The sequence below is a fragment of the Dermacentor variabilis genome, chromosome 4 (genome assembly GCF_050947875.1).
Source record: "Dermacentor variabilis isolate Ectoservices chromosome 4, ASM5094787v1, whole genome shotgun sequence".
NCBI classification, from domain to species: domain Eukaryota; kingdom Metazoa; phylum Arthropoda; class Arachnida; order Ixodida; family Ixodidae; genus Dermacentor; species Dermacentor variabilis.
In genome coordinates this window covers 96,416,847-96,438,747 of record NC_134571.1, presented here as the reverse complement: position 1 = coordinate 96,438,747, position 21,901 = coordinate 96,416,847, and the positions used below count along the sequence as shown (strand labels likewise).

General features: G+C 44.6%; 1 protein-coding gene across 1 annotated transcript in view; it reads left to right on the top strand.

The window, feature by feature from the left end:
• Positions 1-699: 699 nt before the first annotated feature.
• The window catches only part of CaBP1 (Protein disulfide-isomerase A6 homolog CaBP1), a 34,959-nt gene continuing 13,757 nt past the window's right edge, over positions 700-21,901 (top strand). The window contains exons 1-6 of the mRNA XM_075689874.1: positions 700-859; positions 4,040-4,187; positions 6,925-6,982; positions 9,100-9,336; positions 9,798-10,007; positions 17,892-18,044. Of these exons, the coding sequence (XP_075545989.1) occupies positions 850-859; positions 4,040-4,187; positions 6,925-6,982; positions 9,100-9,336; positions 9,798-10,007; positions 17,892-18,044 (816 nt within the window). The 5' untranslated portion in view covers positions 700-849. The remainder of the gene's footprint in view (positions 860-4,039; positions 4,188-6,924; positions 6,983-9,099; positions 9,337-9,797; positions 10,008-17,891; positions 18,045-21,901) is intronic.

The window sequence follows — 21,901 nt, the reverse complement described above, 5'->3', positions numbered from 1 at the left end:
CGGAACACCAGGTGCACGTACTCAGCATCGAAGCTGTGCGCTGCGATATGGTGCTCCGAATACTTCTCCATTGTAGGCAGGGAAGTGCCACATACGTCGCATTTCATCAATTTCTTGACATCCACGGCCATTTTGTGAACATTCCTGATGTGTTGCAGCATGTTCTTCCTCTGGGTGAATAGTTTGCTGCAAAATTCGCAGCGACGATCGTCATCGCCGATGGCAGCTCGATCACAGACCTGCGCCATTCCGATGCGGAGTAGGCAAGAGCAGGAAACGCCGCGAGCAGAACTCGCGGCGTTTGGAAACACGTGGTTTCCGTGTCATTGCATGCACGTGGGTTGTTGATTCCGGCGGCAATACAGGGAAGAAGCCTCCCCAATCACGTGACACACTAGGTATTCTGTGGCCTCATAGGGACATTTGGAAACCGACTTAGGGAACGAACATCCGGGAACGCAGGGTCACGTGGATGCTGCCTTCTATTGTTCACCGGCCTCAGCCGGCCTGCGGGGAGACGCTCGTGTTAAAACATGCAAACTCATTTACAAAAAAAAATCAATGTTTTTTTAAAGGTAAACCATAAATGACGGCATTTTTAGGTAAAATGATGTTATTTTTGTTTTATAAGCAGTGTTTTTTATAGTTTTACGCAATGTATATTGTCATTTGGTTTTGTCAGCATGTAGGCTGCCTGCCAGCCAATCACCATCAGCCACGAGACTCAGTGGGGTTTTAAACAACGCCGCTCCAAATGCGTGGCTCTTCGTCATTTTGGCTCTTCCGTCAAGTCTAGTTAATATATTTCTGCAAAACCTAACCAAAACTAACTTATTTCACAAGGTCACCATGGCAATAGGTAAGACATTTTTCCTAAGATGATAACGATCGTATCTTGTTACGAACAAAGACGGTGCCGAGCAGCCAGAGCTGCCATCGTTGTCTTGATCAGGATGCCGTGGCGTGGTCGTGATCCGATCGCCGCACTTATAGTAAATGTGCTTTTCTCCAGTTCACCAAGATGTAAATAACGTACTTTCTCGTCGTCGTAAAGTCCATTTAACTTCGGGCCGCGGCTTGTGCATAGCGTGATTATGTGCGTGTCACTCTGGGCATTGTGTGTCCGCCCGCGCATTGTCAGTCCGCTGACACGTTTGTTGTTTCACCGTTCGTACGTGGCAAAGCGCGCGTCAGCAAAGTAATTTGGCATTATATTGATTGCAGCTAACACGTAACGCCCCTATTTAATACCGTTGTTGGTCACGAAACAGGTGCTGTGCGCCCACTGTATTCTCCATATAAGGGAATTTTCGTTGAATGAACAAACTTACGCGGTTCACATGTTATGCAAATCATCTTAATTTCGGCTGGTAGTATTGCGTGAATGTACGCATTCGAGGCAGCGCAGGCCATGTTGGGATGCGTCAAGTGTCACGCCTAGTGCTACGTGTAGCTTTCCCACGTTCTGTCTTCGAAATGACTAAAAAGCAACCCGCCCTACGAAGTGCAGATTGCAGCGCGTTTCGTGTCCTGTTAACGCGCGGCAGACTAATTGTGTAAAATTAGTCAAGGTCACGTTGGCGTCGGACATAGCCGAAGCACAGAACTATCTCCCGCTTTAGTGATAACTCGAGATAAGGGCATTGAATGACCGATACCAGCAGGTTATGTAGGATTTCCGTTTCAAATCTGGCGTTGACTATGGTGTATTTGCGGGATTCTCAGTTCGGTAATATTTGCTACACCTATTTAAAGCTAGGCAAAGCCACGTGAATACATTGTGTGCAGCTTAATTCATAAAAGTGCCGGGGATACGGGGATTGCCAGCAAGACAATGGGGTGGGGCTGTTAATATGATGAAACGAAGGGAGTTATGATCATTTTTATGAATACTTCTATGCCAGTTTAGTAGAGCACTTAAAGTTGCACATAAGCGAATCACCGGTAAAGCCGTAGTTATGGTCACTTTCTTGTTCTTCTGGATGCAGACTTATTACAGAAATTTCATTGGTTGCAGCAGCCACATTTGACTTTTTTAGAAATAGTGTGAAGTACAAACTTGTACCAGAATTAAGACTAAAGGCGTGCATCAATTAATGCCAATCATAACTGTGCTGGGAGCGCAATGCTATGGTACTACTTGATGTTTGATGTGGCTTTGATGTCGGCAAGTCGTTAACAAAAACATGACACCTTCCATGGCTTCATACTAAGATCACTAGTGTTGGCACATACTGCCAGTATTGCCACTAAGCAAGAATGGGCTTGATGTAGCTGCCATGTTATGCACTTTCAGCCTCTTATAGCAACCTTCTCTGAGTTCATTTTCAGTACCAATTAGTCTTTTTTTTTTAGCCTCAAGCTGCTACAATATGGCTAATATAAACATATTGCACATCAAACTGATTGCTTGTATTACTGAAGCAACTGTGGTGAATTTTGCTGTCTGAATATCTAATCTAGCTGCATACATGTGCAAGCATATGCTTTAACATGTCGTAGTTTAGTTATTTAGTGAAAACTTTGATTAAATGAACTTAGCCATCTGTAAAGAAACATTGCAGGCGTAGCATACAACATAATGGAACGTCGAAGAGGGAAAAAAGTAAAGCTGCTACATGCCTTTCTGGTGGAGCTGTACCAAATTACGGTAACATTTATGTGTTGCCATGGTTTACAGTGATTGATTTAAACTTTGCAGTACAAAATTTCCCTCGACTACTAGAATTAGTATGAAGCTTGTCATATAATTGATTGCAGGCAGCCCCAGCAGCTTGCAATGGTTCCTTAAGTGGCAGTGGGAATGTCTTCAACTTTCTTGGAATGCATGGTTCCATTCATTAGAAAGACTTCCACTGCTGAAGTAAGAAAGTTGAATTAGCTAGAACCTGCCACTCCAGGCCTCTTGGGTTCAACCATGATTTGAAGCCCGTGCATTCACCGCAGCTGCTGTTGAAATTGTTCTGAAGTCCTCACCATCCAGCTGGGGGATATATTGTGTATATACATTGACGTGGCCTATTTGCATCGTGAAATGGATAGGTTATCTTGCATTAATGATGGAAGCCTGCATGCTTGGCAGGGTTCCTAAGCTGTAATGTAATTGCTGAGTTGAGTAGCTATGTTGACTAATGCGTGGACTTTTAACGTGTGGAGTAAGGAAAACGTAAGGGGGACTGTTAAATAAAATGTTACCCTCCAAACTTTGCTGGGTTTTAGGGAATATCTATCTGCACACGGTGTGAATTGACAAGGGTAAAGTGTCACCAGAGATTGTGCAATTGTAGTAGATTGTAATAGTGCAAGTAATGAACAGGGTAGAGAGGGAACAATACTCGACCAGACCCACGTTGAACGATGGGCTAGTTCTATTTTTTCTAAACAGTGCTAATCATAATGCACATGTCAGTGACACAAATATAAGCTGCATGAAAGAGGGAAACATTGTGGCCATCAAGATAATAAATCTGGAGGCAGCCAAAAATGTCCATGGTTAGCCTACCGCACTATTGCAGGGAAAACAGGATCTACCCCAGAAGCACAGTCATGTACTGCTCTCTGTGCTACAATTCTGGTGCAGCAGATATACCTTTCACTCTCAAAGATTGCAGTTCTAGCAATGCATTTCTGGTTAAAGGCCGGCTTAACTGCGATAATCAGCCACCACACGCGTGACCTCATTTTTGAATAAGCATTGTTTAATAATTCCTAACTCCACTTTTGAAGTCCCAACAGAAAGATATCGGGCATGAAAGATTTCAAGCGTATTGCCAAATCGTAGTTAGAGCGATTGATTGACAAATCTCTATTTAATCCCAGGATGTTCGTTAAGCATTCTGTACTGCATGTTCTTCTGGATTCTGCTTTCTATAAAGCAGTGACTCAATAAAATGTCAGTTGAAAATAGCGTCTTGTCCTGGGGGGGGGGGGGGGGGGGGGGGGGGGAGTCGTCTTTCTCGTGTCAACTGTGGATGCTGTACTACTAGTGATTGGATTGTGCATGTGTCTTGATATTTTAATTTTTTTTCGTGTATTCTAGCGGTTCTTGCCATATTGCCAGTCCTCTGCTCTGTGGCTCTGGGTATGTATGGGCCCCACACGGAGGTTGTGGATCTTTCCCCAGCGAACTTCAAGAACAGGGTCATCGACAGTGACGAAGTCTGGGTTGTGGAGTTTTACGCACCCTGGTGAGATATTACTCCTGGTGTCTTAGCTGTCCTGACCAGCTGGATGAGAGACCTTAAAAAGAAAAATAAGTTGAACTGTATTAGCACTGTATGTGTCTACATTACCTTGAAAGCCACCATTACGGTAGCCAGAGGTGGCATGGTGAGCCAGAAAAGATGCGAAAATGAGACTTGTGGTGGTGGCTGCCTCTTACTTCCCACACCAGCCACGCCTGACGTAATGGATTTTAGCAGCGTCTCCTCAGGTCTAGTTATCCGTAGAGATGGACGACATTGTATTCTAAAGGAACCATCAACTGAACTTAGCAAGTTTCATGAACTTCTACTGCACTGTAATGGCCTAAATAATAAAATGTACCAGTGCTGGGCTTTCAGCGTAAAATTTTAGAAATGGTACTTCGGTCTCCATTTTCACTTCCAATAGTCAACTTATACTACAATATCAATGAAGATAAAGTTCCAAAAGAATGCTCTTTCAGCCTAAATTGATGTAGTTTTTCTTTAGCACCCATTTAAAGTACACCCCACTAGGCTTGGGCATTGCAAAGAAACAAGTGCGGCACGCTGATAACTCAGTGGTGATAATGTTTGCAAAGTATGTGGTGCTGAAATGGTTGAAATTTCAAACAAAAGGCACGCACCCACCTCTCGAGGGAGCCCTGCTTTCTAGTGAGAGAGATGCACACAAATGCCTTCATTTAAGATGCACTGGACTGCTTGCAGCGTCACTGACCATGGCACGTGATGACTTCTATTAACGACCAATGGGAACACTCACTGCCGCCTCAGGAAGAACACTATGTGGCAAAAAAGGGAGAGAGAAAATGGAGGCTGGGCTTTTCTTGTGAACGTGACTTAGTCCCTCAGCCCAGGTATGGGAGAAGACAGGGGAGGAGCACCACTTGTGGCAGCTAGTCAAGGCAAAGAAGGTGTCTCCATTGGCAGTGACGCTGTGCTCCTGTTGCATGGTAACAGGACAGTTAAGTTTTTTCTATCTCCTTTAATAATGAACTGACTTGCAAAATTATTTCTATAAGATGCTCCCCAGATGGCGGCTTACAACTTCGAGTGCATAACAAAAACGTGCGGAGGGGCCTGATGAGAGGACTCTCTGAAACTGTAAGGTCTGCAATATTTGTCAATGACCATGCTTGATGCGCAGACATTATTTTAGGGGTCCTGTGTAAATGTAGCCTTCTAAGGCAACCGTAGCAGTCCTCTACATAAGTTCAGGTTATCTGCATAGTAGTAAAAAAAAAAAAGGAAAGGCTCTGCCGGAGTCAATTTTCTCTCCCTGTAACTATCGCCGATGCAGCAGGCTGCTGGCATTTTCCAAACACTTCAGTTGAAAAACTTGTAATCGCTTATAGGTTGACCAGGTAATCTGTGCACAAGGAGCTTGTGCTGCAGGTGTTTTTTCTCAGCTCGTAATTTCGGTCAAGTTTTAGTTTCCCTGTAGAGGTCACAAAAGCTGTATGATAAGCCATACCTCTAAAATATGTGTCTATAGGAACTGTGTCATTGTGCACGAAAAGTAGTTTTTCCTTGCAGGCATGAATAATCGTAGTTGTTAGCTATTCATAAATGCGTTAATATGACCAGTGAAAATTCACAAAATCAGTAGGAAAAAGTTAGGAGGGCTGTTTGGCTTATGTTTCAAATCCCGAGAATTTGCACATGTGAGCTTATTTGTTCCAGAATGTGGCAGTAGAGGCCCCAACTCGCCTTTTCAATCTTTGTGATCTGGCTGTGGCAGCAATAGTACCCTTGTTCAGCAACCTACGTTTAAGTTATTTTGCTGCTTCTGAGTTCTTTTCTGTGAGAGAAGTCTACAAAGGCTACCAGCATTGAACTTATTCTCAACATATTTGTAATTGCTAAACGAGTCCATGTTTAATCTTTGCTGCATTTTCTGGTATCATAGCGAGCTGAAGAGGCAAGAATGTCAATGTCGCGTCACTACTAAATTTTCACTTTTCTTTTTGGCTTTTGTGAGCCATTTACGGCTGTGAAAGGTGCCCTATTTATTGTATGAAGTGTAACCTAGCAATCCTGCGCATCTTAACGTATTGGCCTTTTGTGCCTCTTTAGCCTTTGTCATGAGAATTATGTAGTGAATATATTAAGACGTTGGCCAATTCAAGGTCGAGCTTCTGAGCAATAGCTGAGGCTTGTCTCTGTGCCATAGCTTTACCATCTGTTTGTGTTAGCAGTTTATATAGCCTTGACATTTACTCGTAGTGAGCATATCATTTCAAAATAGCATACGACATCCTTCTTTTGATCCATTATGGAAAATATAGGGTGCCCAGTCTAGCATGGACTAGTACAGCTATTTTTATGGCATAAAGACCAATAAAATTCATAAAGTCTCACTGGGTACAATTAGCTGTGAAAGAATTAGGTCAAAACTTAATTAGTAATAACTGGATAATTTGTCAATTATGCATTTTGATCTAGTGTGCATGCAATCTCTGCCAGATCATCGCACTTGGCCATTGTGCTTCACTGGCAAAACTATATTGTTCCTTTAAGATCTAGGCTGGAGATACATATAGGGAACGAGTAGCATATGCAATATGTTTTTGGCACTAATCTACATCTGTTGTCTGCTAAGTATTGCTTAATAAATGCTGACGGAAGTGTTAGTAGTTTTGCAATAATAACTACACACTAATCAGCTGTGTAATTAGAATTGAGCTTTGTTAATTAACTACACTATCTCTTCCTGTTTCAGGTGTGGCCACTGCCAGTCTTTTGCTTCTGAATATGCTAAGGCGGCCTCTGCACTTAAGGTACATGCAATATGGGGATGTCCTTTCTTAATTTCTTGTTTCTGGTTATCGAAGCGTTATGCCCCTGTCAAATGGGCTAACTTAAGTGCACTTTGAGCGATTGCATTTCGCCGTTAGTGTCATTCACAGGCTGCCACACGGGAGCTCATAGTGACAACTCGCTGCAGAGCCTACTTTTCGGCGAGTGTGTTCGGCGAACACACTTCACGGTGGCGAAGTGCGTAGCCTCGTTAGCAGTGCGTAAGAAGTAAGCCAAGCAATATGGAAAGCAGAGTCAGAAGTAATTTTTAATAACATATTTTAATGATTGGGGACGTTACAAGCTACTAAAGTGTGCCACACTTCAAATAAAAACAAAAACTGCAAAAGCTACCATTGCTCACTGGCTGTTTACGGCCACACCAATTGCCATCGCCACCAATTTGGAAGAGCACGTTTTTTTTTTTTTTCTTCTTCTTCTTCTTGTGCAGCAACGGGCCGCCAAAATGACACTCGGCACTATTACGTGCACTTCCTCAAATTGCACTTTAGTTTGCCTGTGTGACAGGGGTATTGGTTAATCATTACAATTAACTGCCATCTTTGTTGTTCACTGGCCAGCCTGAGTAACTGTGAAGTAGTGCTGATAAAGTGACTTGGGAAGTTTCATCACATCTCTTTGTTTTAGAACATGTGTGCGACTTCAAACACTTTGATAATATAGTGGATCGCATACATTCGCAACCTGGCATTCCAACTGGGGAGGCGTTGTTGTGGTTCCTATACATAGACTTGCAGGGCAGAGCAGTAAAGCTGGGTGATGAGACCTTTAATCCATTCTAGGAAGGGCTGTGTCTGGGTGGCCGACCGCTTCCAGGTCCTCTGAGGCAACAGGCTCTCTTTTCAGCCCTAAGGAATGAATTCTGGCTCTGACAGCGCTACTGAAGTGCACTTCTGCCTCTGTACTTGAAGAATATGGCTTGTAGAGAACTTCAGAGGTTGCTACTCACCCGCTGCATGGGATCTCTATTAAAAGCTCCAGTCGTTGCAGTGGAAAACATTGTGAAGTGTGGCATGCTTCATCACTGTAGTGCTGCAGGAATGGAATCATTATTTTCCGATATAGTATTAATCTCATTTTAAAAATATGACCCTAATGTAATTGGCTGGTAAGCTGGACAATTTGAGGACTTCTGTTCAGTTTTCCTGTATATTCAGTGCACTTCGAAATTTACATTTGTTGCTAAAATTGTAGTTTTTAGCTATAGCTTGTAACATTATCCTTGGACATTCATGTCAAAATACAAGGAAGGATAATAATAACAAATAAGTAGCACTCTGTCCTCTTTTTCCTTTTTCTTCCAAAGTTTGTGCTACTTCCATTGTGTGGGAAAAACTAGACTCGGGCTTGGTGGCTCAAAACTGCAAATTTATGAAGATGTCAGCTATCTATGACTTATCGAACCTTGGTGCTGTTCGTTCGTTCGGAGAAATTGAGCAAGCCTTGTTGTTGCAGATGGGGCTCTTTCCAATTTCATATTTCAGTCGAAAAAAATTTAAGCAAGCCTGTCGCTGCCTGTCTTCACCTTCTCTAGTAATAATTTAGATTGCATAGTACTCTAGCAAGGCAGCCATTACCTACCACTGATGAGTCCTTGTTAAGGCAGTGCCTCTTTCTTTTATGTTTCTTTAAGGTAATCTTCAATGAATGACCTGAAGAAACATTATATTCAAACTTGCAAGTGTTGAAGGAGAAAGTACATTTTATGCTGTATGGAGAAGATCACGCATATATTTGTAGAAGTTCTTGGAAAGCAAAGTTCTTAAAAATATAAAGCAATACTCTTTTTATGGTCTGGGTGCATAGCCTGTAGAGGCACTTCATAAATTGCGCTTGAGCCGGCATAGAGCTTGCGTCAGTTTCTTGACGATGTTTAGGGAAGGTGGAAATTCGGCTCTTTTGATGTGCTCAGAAACTATTGTGGGCAAGTAGCTTATTTTGGTTTGAAAGAGTTGAACTGTCATGGTATACTTGAGCAAAAGTGTGCATTCAGTTTAGGCTGTGGAAATGGGAGAGTCGTTTGCTTGGTGCTGGTTTTTGCTGACATTTTTGTTTTCTGTTGACCGCGTTCACCCAGGGTGTAGTCAAGGTCGGTGCTGTGGACGCTGACAAGGACAAGTCTCTCGGAGGCCAATATGGTGTCAGGGGCTTCCCGACGGTCAAAATATTTGGTGCCAACAAGCACAGCCCGACGGACTACAGCGGGCCGCGCACTGCCGAAGGTGTTGCATCTGCTGCCCTCCAGGAAACTCGCAAGGTTGTTGACCAGAGGCTCGGCAAGCGCACCTCTGGAGGCAGTGGCTCTAGCGGAAAGGTTTGTTCCTCCTGGCCTTTGTTTCTGGGACTATATTCGCCATTCATTACTTAAGCTTTTGTGCTATATTACTGAATTGCTGACCTTCTCTGTTAAATGAAAAGTGTTCCCTAACAAAGAATTGAAATTGGTTAAGAACACCCCACAAGCAGCCATAGTATATCAAGGAGCCATACCGGATCTGCTGTCCAGTAAAGCTGTGTGATGAGACCTTTAATCCATTCTAGGAAGGGCTGTGTATTGGTTGCCCTCTTGCTTCCAGGTTTTCTGGGGTGGTAGGCTCCCTTTCAGCCCTAAGGAATGAATTCTGGCTCTGACAGCACGGTTCAGCTCTGGTTAAATGTGGCACATAAAATTGCAGGGACAGTGAAACCGCGTTAATAGCGAGCACGTATCCATGCTGGTCACCCTTGCAGTGAGCAGTTCAGCTTATAGCGACATTATTTTGTCATCTCTTCTAGGGTGACGTGGTTGAGCTGGACGACAGCAATTTCGAGGAGTTGGTGCTGAAGAGTGATGACCTTTGGCTGGTAGAGTTCTTTGCCCCCTGGTGCGGCCACTGCAAGAACCTGGCGCCCCACTGGGCCAAGGCAGCTACTGAGCTGAAGGGCAAGGTCAAGCTGGGTGCTGTCGACGCCACTGTGCACCAGGGGCTTGCTTCCCAGTACGACGTGAGTGCCGTATTGCTGCTGCTTTGCTCTTTTCTAGCAGTACCATGCTGCCATTCCAGAATGGCTAATTTATTGATTTATTTACAATACTGCCAGTCTCTACTGAGACCATAGCAGGTGGGCACTATATATATGTACATATACAAAGAACACTGATAATGTTAAGTATCAATACATGTATAACGTCAGTTTTGCACTTTAAACATAAACAATTTCACTACAAAATGTATACACCAAAAACAAGTACATGCTAATTTTCAAAAAAATGGCAATTGAGTTATTCTGTGCTGCATACCCGACTACATACACAGGGCACAAGTACATGTTGGTTTGCACGATCAATAATAGTACCAGTAATTTTAACCTGCTAAACAAATTTTTCAATGTTTAATTCAAACTGAGACAGTGACTCCGTGTAGTGGTGAGAGGCGATAACATATTCCATTCACGAATGGCAACCGGAAAAATGTAATATTTAAAGGGACACTAAAGGTTACCAGAAAGTCAAGTTAAAGTGGTAGAGCAATGTTCTAGAATGTCTGAGGCATCAATATAATCGCGAACAGAGCTTTAGTAAACGAGAAATTGAGGTAAATGCATGACACTATTTGAGACCCCCCAGCGACATTCCGGTACTAGCCCGATGAAGAAAGCAATCCTCATAATTTGTGTTACTGATACTCAACTACTCGTATTAAAAATATCATTTCATTCGATTATAAGACTGAAGAAAATGCTACTTGACTACGTCTATTCAATTCTAAGAAAAATAACATTTTGACGTTATCTTTCAGTAGTATGGGTAGTCGAAAGGTTTCGTTTTTGCTCGACTCTGCGCCACGCACGCTTTGGAGTTTCAGTAGTTTCGTTATCGCGTCGTGCTGTGCGGGTTCTGCTGGCTCGCGAAACTTTCATTTGGAACAAGCAGCGAGAATGCCACGTCCATGTGATGTCGTGGGAAGCCCTCGTTGCTTTCCCGCTCCGGAGAGCGGGTGTCGAGGCCGCCGTCGTAGTACACAACGACGTCGGCAGCGCGAGCCCTCAGCAGCAGGTCGCGCTCATCAGTGCTCAAATCGCTGAAGTTGAGCCCAGCATCGCGAGCCAATCTGTCGTTGGCAGGGTCCATTGCGACGAGCGTCGAAGTTTGCGTCATGGAATGAAGTACCAGCTTATGGTTGCGCGTTTCTCCTTCCGCTAGCCACCATACTCCCGCTTTCGCTCTGCTGTCGGCTCTGTCTTGGCTCTGTTGCAGAGATTTTTCCATGTCTCTGCGATGTTGCGTGATGCCCGAACACTTAAGCTAAAGCTGTTGCAGTGGCGAATCTAACTCTGTCATGGTTGGGTTTCTCCAAGGCTGTGCGTTTACATGTTGCACCAGAATCCATAGTGCCATCTGCCGGGTGCTGTTTTACTCGCAGACGGCTGTAAAGGGAGGAGATACCGTGTACAATGTCACCACTCCTCCGCGTGGGGGCGGGCAATATGAATTGCGCTAAAGGTAACCGAACCCTTCAGACATAGTTTTCTCTTAAGTCTTTTCTTGGCATGAAACAAGTGCTGTGAGGTTTATGGAATGGTATTTTAACAGTCCACGTTGACTTAATATTTGCCTTTAGTGTCCCAACGAGCTCAACGGTACAAAAGATGGCTTCTCAGGTGATCATTTTCGGAGATAGAAGGCTGGGCTTGTCCCGACATTTGTTGAATTTTGTGGAAGTGGAACTGTCTCCGAAAGTGATCGCGTGAGAACACTGCCCAAGGGAAGCTCCGTTACCTCCTCTGACAGCGACGACGAATGAAAAGAACTCGTTTCCAAATTGTAGTTCAATAAATGTACATAATTTATTTTTCATCTCTCGTTACATTCACACCATTATTTGTATTTTGCATGACTGGAAAGTTGGCCCTCATGTTATGATCGTGGTTGCATTACACTCTAGTAAATACGGTGTTCTGCTTGTCCACCAATACGTGCCTAGTTGAATGTAGGCCTAGTGAACTTTGTTCTATTAATTCATGATTTAATGATTTTATTTTCTACTTAACGTGGAAACCATGAACGAAATTTTTGACACAGTAAAGTTCTTACTTTTACTTCTTTATTGTGCTATCTGGATAGCCTCGTCCAATCAGTGGTACTGCTGCGTGATGAGACCATAATCCATTCTAGGAAGGGCTATGGATGAGCAGCCGGCTTTTCCAGGTTTTCTGGGCAGCTGGCTTGCTCTTCAGCCTTTGTGAATGAAGTCTGGCTCTGACAGCACCCCCTGTGCATGGTACTTCCCACAGGGTTGCAAGGGAAACGTTCTGAAACGGTGGTGCATAGCGACTATTTTTGCAAGTTCTGGTGCCCAACCTGTCTTAGTATAACCTCGTAGTTGTGATGAATTACGTGATCCCATCACCATAGAGTAAGATACTGGATTTGCTAAAGCCTAAGTGGCTTCTTGTATCGCTAGCGGTCAGTGCATACCCAAAATCACGTCTTGTCATGTAAGATCTAACACTGCTGCCTAGAGTCACAGTGAAGCTGACACGGAGCTGTGCTGCAGAAGATTTCCCGCCTTTTTGGAAAGTGCAAAAACTGATGTAGGTGTCGTAATGGCTCTTCACATAAGCATTGTAAATGCGCAGAAGGGTGGCAGCCACAGCATAGAACACAACCACATAGGCTTTGTGGCTGTGTTGAAGGTACCTCATTGTGCACATTTAAGTGATCCTTAAAAGGAGGTTCACATTACTCTGTTCTTTAGTTATGGCACTGCACTAAGGAGATGCAAAGCTGTAGTTGCAGGTTAATGCATATTACCGTATTTACCCAAATGTAACGCGACCACAATTGTAATGCGAGGGTCGACTTTGCGAACGCGCAAGATCAAAGACGCAAAAACGCGAATGTAACGCGAGAAATCGAAACTATAGAACGCAAATGTAACACAGGAAACAAACTATAGGAAAAGTCGAGAGCAGCTTTATTGAAGTACCTGCAAACTATGCCTAATCTTCATCCTCGCCACTGATGTCGCAGTCGCTGTCATCACAGTTGGACTCCTGTTTGTCACTAGTTGTTTCTCACAGCCGATCGTCCTCACTTTCGTCGAGGACATTTGAAATAGAACATTTCTTAAATGTGCGGTAGACTGTTTCATGACACGGCCCCGTACCAAGCAGTTGAAACCCACTGGGCAACAGTAGAGGCACTCGGGACGTTTCAGTGTCCCTGCAGGTCTTGAGGTAGATCCACATTCAATCCAGTCCCAATACAGCTGCCGCAAGTGATACTTGAATGGCTTGTTCAAGCAAACATCCAAGGGCTGAACAATGGACGTCATTCCACCCGGTATAACAACCAAATGTGTTCAGTTACGCTGCAGCTTTTCTTTCACGCCGGGTGTGAGGTGACTTCGAAAAGAATCCAGCACCACTATTGATTCTGGATGCAGCAATGCACCTGGCCTTCAGTGCCAAATGCTGGAAATCCAATCTATGACGAGTTCAGAGTCCATCCAGCCTTTTTCGTGGCAGCGTACGACAACATTGTTCGGAAATGTTTCTTTCGGGATAGTCTTCCAGTGAAAAATTATGAAGGGAGGGAGCTTGCGACCATCAGCCAAACATGCGAGTATAACTGTTATTCGATTCTTTGTTTCCAGTGCTTCTAATCCAAACTTGTGTGTGTTCACCAGTCTTGTGTACTGTCCTAACCATTGGCATATCAAGGTACACGGGGGTTTGGTCCACATTCCCTATGTGTCCAAGTGGCATGTTGGTAGAGCGGCGGAGATCAATGACACACTGCTGAAACGCGAGAAGTTTAGACTCTGAAGTCCTCAGGTAGTTTCTGACAAATCGAGTTAGTGCGTCGAAGGGAAAATCTGGCCCTTCGCATGAACTTCTGTATCCAGCTGCCCAATGCCCTGAAGTGGTTTGGCACCAAGCCCGCGTTTCGTGCAAGTTCACGTGCTTTGCACTGAAGCATTTCATTCCTCACACCAAGAAGCCGGGAGCGTTGTTCACCAACGAAGTCCGCAAGACGACGCTTCAAATCTGGGAAGCGGCCTTTCTTGGGCCCATGGAAACCTTTTCTATGACTGTTGCAATTGAACAACTCCTGGCGATGCTTCCTCCACCCCCTTATCGTCGATTCGTTGATGTCCAGGCTTCTTGCGGCCGCTGAGTTACCGGCTTTTTCGGCGAGTAGAATGGCGTTGCATTTGAAGGCAATAGTATACTGTGTGCGAGAGCACGCCACTTTGGATGTAGGCACATTAAGCAGGCAGGAACAGACCAACGTGTCGAAGCGCTGAACAGACAGTGCAGCTATGCACTGCCTGAGGACTCTGTGGCGTAGGTCGCGTGGTACTATCGTGTAAACAAGTGCCCAGGACGCGCCGCCAGTGGCCCAAATAGTTTGCTACGTCACTAGAATTACCTGGTGGTGAGAAAAAGGCGCGTCCATTTTGCGCGCCAATAGTCCAACACTCACACGTCATTTGGTCCCTCCAAGGTGACAAGTCACTGGCGCGCTCTCGTTGGTGTCGTTTACTCTGCCTTTTTCACGTTCGCACCGCATTTGCGACTCGCCCTGGCCGTGGTTAGTGTATTGGTTGACCGCTGAATTTGAGCGTGCGACTTTGAAGGAGCAGGTCACTCGGCACACACATAAACGCGGCACATTGAGCGAGCTTAATAATGACTGTTTGGTGCCTTTCTTAGCATTTTTATACCGACTATTCGAATGTAACGCGGAGGGTGACTTTTAACTTCTGTTTTTGGTAACAGAACTCGCATTGCATTCGGGTAAATACGGTACTATTTAGTACAAAGTATGCCCAGTTCTCACCAGGTATGTACTAACAAGGTTCCACTATATTGTGTTGCAAGGTTCTACACTATATTATGTTGGGAGATGTTTTCTTCCAATAGTCTAATACAACTTTAGAATAAAGGGGAGGCCCCGCCCAGATAACCGAAGCACGACAGCCAATTGTCTCCGTGACTAAAATAGTCCCGCTCGAAACGTCGTGCTCCTGAAACGCTTAATTCTCAGTTTAAATAAAGACTTTTGCATTTTGATGACTGGTTTATTAAAGCTCTCATGTGCTACAGTACATGCCGGATAGCGGCAGAAAAATAACCCCGTGCCTTTCACTACGCTGCCCGTCGTCTGCTCTTTAGCTTCATTGCAAGTGATAGAAGTAGAAAGAGCAGCTTTGCAACGCTTTTGCGCTTGTTTACTTGTACACAGCGTATCTACTACTCGTTTCTAAAGCTTAAAATGAATCAGTTGCTATTGAAGAAGTACTTATATAAAACAATGCATTTATCGCAACCATTACAAACCTGGGGCAAGAATACGGTCGAGGCAGGAAGGTGCAATAATGCTTCATTCATCGTTTTAAATAAGTACTCTTGGTTTTAAATAGCATAAAATTTAAATTTTTTGGTTTTGTGTTATCACAATTTTACAGCACGCATTCTACAGCTTCCGCGTGCAGTGAGAACTGGTGGACAGCAATCAATCGACGGTGCTACACAACGCTCGAACACCGTCGCTAGACGCTCAGCTATCTCACTGCTGACAATAGAGAGGTCTAGCTTGTCCGGTATTCCGGTAAAACGCAGGCGGACGTGCTGGGGCAGCAACACGATTATGCCGGTGCTGAAAATTTACACCAGCAGCGAAGAAGAATACGCTCGGTTAATGCAATATTAACTGTTTCTGTCTGTTTGAGCACTGCGCCACCAGGTGGCTGCACCCTGCAGACCGCTCGACCGCTCACGTTTACGCCTCCGCCCCAACGCCCTGTTCGCCTGCATTTTACCGGAATACCGGAAAAGCTAAATCTCTCTATTGATAGTTCACGTTAAGTTGACGGCGACAAATTTTTTCGTTGAAGGCTTCTTCTGCAAATAGTTTCTGTTGCGTGCACTTTTCTGATTTCTCCTGAGAATGGTTTTGCTCCATCACTTCACCCCGTCCGACGAACAACACAGTGACACATTATACGAACACACCCGCCGCTACCGTAGGCACCAGTCTTTGGAAAACTTTCTCGCCGTAAGTTCACTCAGGAGCGAAATAAAACAACATGGAACAAGCACGCAGGATGCGTGTTCGCAGCGGTTGCCGCGGGATCCTGTTTACAGGCAAAGCGTAGCGCAGCGCCAGCGATGCTCGCTGCAATGTTCCTTCGCCGGGTCACGGCTCAGAATAAATGCACGCGGCACAAATGGTGCATCGTAAGCTTGCAGTAATATTTCCGGCATGACAGACCATCACAAACAGTTCTGGAATTCACTCTGACAAAGGGCTGAAGCACACATCTGACGCGCCCTCGCCCAGTTCGAAGCGCGCGCGGCCATCTCCTCCGTCGGCGGGGTCACCGGCCGTCTGGCTCATGATGTTTGTCCAGAGTGCGCGCCCATTAGTGGATGCTCGTGTGCCTCCGCCTCGGAGGAGTAAACGCCCCCTTTTTTCTAAAGTTGTATCCGACTACAGACATTCGTCTCCATAGTCACATATATTTGATGGCACATAGGTAAATTGTGAGCGAAGGTGACCTTGAAAGCCAGAACTGTATGGGTGCATTTGTGCCCCATGAAACAGAGCAAGCAACTTTCTCATATGGCCTGGCTTGCTGGCTGCAGGCATGTCCAGAATGCACTGTTTAAATTTGCCGTTGCCGAGTGTTTTAGATCTTAGCTACCTGAATACTACATACTTCGAACGGCTGAGGGAATAAATACAGTAGAACTGCAATTTTACATTGAAGATGCACCAACTTTGAAGATGTATGATCCGAAGTGACTAAAGGTTTCACAGGCTCAGTAATAGTCAACTACGTGATGCAAAGTGTTGCATACCATTTTCGTTTTTATTGCTTTGGCAAGCTTACGTTTGCACTCCTTGAATTTGGCCTGAATTGGCAGCTTCTTTGAGTTTGGTATTTTTTGGCGGGAAGTTGTGACATGCTCAGTTTTCACAAATTGTTGCGGCACAAGATCCCGATGCGCATCGCGCTGGTGAGGCCATAATTACTGGAGATTAACATTGTCATTTTCCTATTGCGTAGTGCTTTAAGACAAGGATGAGAGAGCGAAGCAAAATACTAGCTCGTGGGTGATTCCAGAATAATATGATGCTGCCAGAGTGAAATGCGAGGCTCACTTCGTGCCGCAGTATGGTGCGTTTGGCTTGTTGCCTATCAAAGCTGTGGACTACGCTTACAATGGCACTACGCCATGTGCGCCAAGATACAGATAGGTGAAGATTCTTATTGTAATAGGGCTGGCTGCGATAGCTGTGAATGCGGCATGTACGAATCCTGGAAGGAGGTATGTGTTTACACGAGGACTGAGTGTGTGCCAGCATTTTCATCTGGGATGGGCGGGCGAGTATTACGGGGAAGGTGCAATGGCGGCCAGATACTGTTCTCGATTGTGTGTGGCTTGGGCCTTTTCTTCTTTACTTGGGATCGAGCAGCTGGAAAACGCACCATATGAGCGCAGTTTGACGATGTACTGAATGTTGGTGCCAAAAGATCCTGTTTTTCAGAAACGTATGAACCGGCAAAAAACAAGTGAACTGTTTTGGGTCATTTCTTGTGGTATCAGTAGTGAAAACTGGCACCTGTAAATCATATGTAACAGGATCTTATCTATGAGGTTCCAGGGTATTTGCATTGCAGGAGCTGTTATTGTCTCTGACCTTGGATTTTCAGTTTTGTTACAGCAGCACAATACTCATAGAAATAAACCATGGTGAGCTAAGTCTTAGACTTGGTTTGTTATGTTGAGATTCAACTGTGCCAGAAATTGACAAAGGGCACAATGCTGAATGCGTGTTCATACATGCATACTTCTCGCCTTTCCTTGAAACAGGTGAAGGGCTACCCAACAATCAAGTATTTCCCGGCTGGGAAGAAGGACCGCCACTCTGCGGAAGAGTACAATGGTGGCCGGACAGCTGATGACATTGTCCAGTGGGCCTTGGACAAGGCTGCTGAGAGTGCGCCGGCGCCGGAGCTGCTTCAGGTAAGCCACTGGCTGCACAGGAATTTCTTCATTATGCAAAATTAACCATGGTTGCCTTTTCTCTTTGCTGAACTTCAAGATACACTGAATGGAAATTTGGCTACTGGAAGTGTCTTGCTTCCAAACAAAAAATTTGGCTTGCTGTGATGGCACAAGTACAACTTGGCTATTTTTATTGTTACTTCCAGTCTAAAGGAGGATTCAGTGGAGAGATGAGGTTATGACGTCCACATATATGGGTTTGTGTTGAGGCCAGATGGGTATGATTCTGTTTGAGGCCTTTGTCTTGCTGCTGATAATTCTGGTATTAGCAAGATCGAGTATTACCTCAGGGATTTGAAGTTGAACATCGGACTTGCTTCAGACGAGGACCAGGGCTTTCATATTATTTCTGCAATGTCCTAGACTTCAGTCCTTGAGCCTCTTTCTACAGGAAAAGCCTACAGAAGTTGAGATTGATAACTGACAGTTAACTGACATGGTTAACTGCTTGTTCGATGTATTACAGTGCAGTACACTTTCAGTGATCCCACATATAACAATATATCAGTACAACAATGAGTTGACTTCAATGGACACTAAGGGCAAATACTACATCACGCTAAAGTGATAGATTAGTGCTCGAGAATTTCTAAGGCGTCAATATTGAAGCGAACAGAGCCTTGATAATCGAGAAATCAAGGCAAATGCAGGACATGATTAGAGACTCCCTCGAGACATTCAAGCACTTGCCCGATGACGAAAGCACTCCTCAGTTAAATTCTGTCATTAGTACTCAACTACTCGTTGCAAAAAAACATCCTCGTATAAGATTACAACATGAAATAAAATGCTACTTGTCCAGTTCCATTTCACGTTTAGAAAAAAGAAGTCATTGAAATTACCGTTGACAACGACGTGGGCATTCGGAAGGTTGTTATCACTCTACTCTGCACTGCCCACGCTTTCGCGTTTCACTACTTTCCTGATTACTGAGTGCTGCACTGGTTTTGCTGGCTTGTGAAACTCTGGCAAACTGCAAATAGCAATGAATTCAGCTTCCATGTGATGTCGCCGGATGCCCGAACGGTCTAGGCCACTTGACCAAAGAGCAGCTGAAGCGGCGAATCCGCCGCTTTGTCTTGGCTCGGTGCCGCTGTCTGTCGGGTGCTGTTTTACTCACCGGCAGCAGCAAGGGGCAATGATGGCATATGCAACGTCATCACTCCCCCTGTTGGGTGGGGATTTGAATTTCGAAAAAGGTATTAGGATCCTTGAGATACAAATTTCTCGTAAACTAAGTCTTTTCTTGGCACGAAACAAGCATTGTGAGGTTTCTGGAATGGTATTTAAACAGTCCACGTCAACTTAGTACTTGCCTCTAGTGTCCCTTTAAGGGTATGAGCTTGTGCATTGGGGCTAAGAGAAAAAAATAAAGATATGTTATGACCGTGTCTTGGATACAATGATAAAAATTTTGCCTTCTGGGCGGTGTTTTCTATGCAGACTGGGCTTGACATTTTTGTTGCCAAGTTTCCCTTAAATGAACAATGCCAAGACAGGACTAAAAGTTCGCCTTCGTGAATTAGTGTGTGCCACCATCACCGCACAGCGTGTCCCGCCCGTGCGCAGATTGTGAAAGCCGGTAAGAGCATCACGAATTGCCGCAGCGCGCCACAAGTTGGCGCCAGCTGCTTTGCATCCGGATCGCCCACGATCATGCTCCGTGTGCATTCGAATAAGAGAGAAAGAAAGAAATGTTTTAAAAGTGAAAAGTGAAGCGGCTCGATGGAGCTCGTTCCTTCAGTGTCTTTCAGCGAGTGCAAAAATGCTCCGTGGAAGCAGCCCCGAAACAGCGAGCAGCCCAGTTTGTAGAAGATGGCCCTGACAAAGCACAAAGCTGCATCACTTGAGATGAATCGGAAATTTTTCAAAACTGAAAGAAGTATGAGCTCTAAAAATGGGGCGCGCTGTCATCATGAAGCTTGGAACCAGTGGCCATGCCAATCAATGAAAAAGGCAGGCTTCGTGCGCCAAGGTGAAACGGCAAAACCCCCCATGATTGTGGAACTAATACGGTGGAAGCCACTGACATTGAGCTCTGGGAGCCCATTGCTACTGACAATGAAAGGGTGATGCTTCAATGGAGGAATTTTTGAGTGCAGATGGTGCTGCCTCGATCTGCGAAGAAATACGATCGTTGTTATGGAGGTGATGACAGCAATGGCAGTGATGAGTCTTTGACCCCTACCTCGATGCTCACGCAAAGTGCGCTGTTGTTGAGCAAGTCGCTCATTGATTTCATTCACGCTGAAGGATTACTGCCAGTGTTCATGCACAGCTGGACGCGATGCACAACGCAGTTGTAAACCTGAAACTGCCATGAAAGCAAGTGCAGCTTTCTAACCATTCCAGTATGCCTAACGCTTGACCCGGTATTTAGAGGTATAAATAAATGTTTTTATTTTTCGCAGCCTACTTTCTACATCTGTTCTTTAGCACAGGTGGCAAATTTTGATTCAGAATTACATAGGTATGTTCAGCAGCTTTATTTTACGACAGTCTATATATAGCAATCGTTAATTATGACGATCAGATTTTTGTGTTCTTTTTGATATTGTTATAAGTGGACAGCACTGTATATCAAGAAGCCATACCAGGTCTGCAGTCGAGTAAAGCTGTGTGATGAGACCTTTAATCCATTCTAGGAAGGGCTGCACATGGGCGGTCCACTTGCCTCCAGGTTTTCTGGGGTAGTAGGATCCCCTTCAGCCCTAAGGAATGAATTCTGGCTCTGACAGCACTGTTCAGATCTGGTTGAAAGATGTGGCTCACATAAATTGTAGGTACAGTAAAATGCAGAGTACAGTAGAATCAGTCTGCAAACCCTGTTTCTATTTTGCACTCAAGAAGTATGGAAGCTGCAATTCTTGACATCTCGTGACTCATTAGTAGACTGCACTGTAGCTGCATAGTAGGTGGTGTTTATTTTAAGTAATGCCGCTGAGTGGTGAGCTGGACTGGTGGGCAGCAACATCAATGCAACCTATCATCTGGGAGATACCTTAATGATATATGTGGTGTTTCATTTTAAGCTGAGTTAAATTGAAATAAGATATGCTCTCTGTTTGCCATCTTTTGCGAAGAACATATGGTGACAAACTTTTAGGAGTGCAATCGGTTGCTTTATACCAGCTAACTTTTATAGCCACTGCAGTCAAAGGAGCGGGAACAAAGTGCACGTGTGCAAACACTACTACTTCATGTAGTGCCAGACTTCATGGGTGTGTTAAGGTATTAAATAAAATTAATTTTGTTTACTAATCTACAACCCTAGGGGAAAACATACACACCAATGCCTCTTTTGCCCGAATATAAATTTATACAGAAAGCATGCATAGAATATCTGTAGTGCAAGAAACAGGAAGGCACCCAATACTCTCAAAGTGTTAACGTCTGCTAGTATGTTGCTAAAGACTGCATTCATATTTGCAGTGAAAATATTAAGAAGACACGCAGACATTTTGTTTCTTTGTGTGTGTGTCCGTGAATTTGCTATGTGTCCGTGAATTTGCCTCACCATGAATTTGCTATTCTGTCAATTACACTTAGCACAGTTCAGTGAAGCAGGAGGCTTTTGCTTTCTGTAATCTTAGCTCGGCAGCAAAGATATTGCGATAAAAGGCCTTCTTAAGATTGCGTAACAATATTGGATGTAGGACCCACAATGTAAACGTGCAGTGACGTAGCTAGGTCGTCTGGCACCCGGGGCCCATAGGTCTTCTGTCACCCCCCCCCCCACCTGATGTAGTCGAGGCAGGCGAGGATATCGACAATTTCCGGGTTTCAGCACCAGTACAGCCGCCTTGGATACCGCG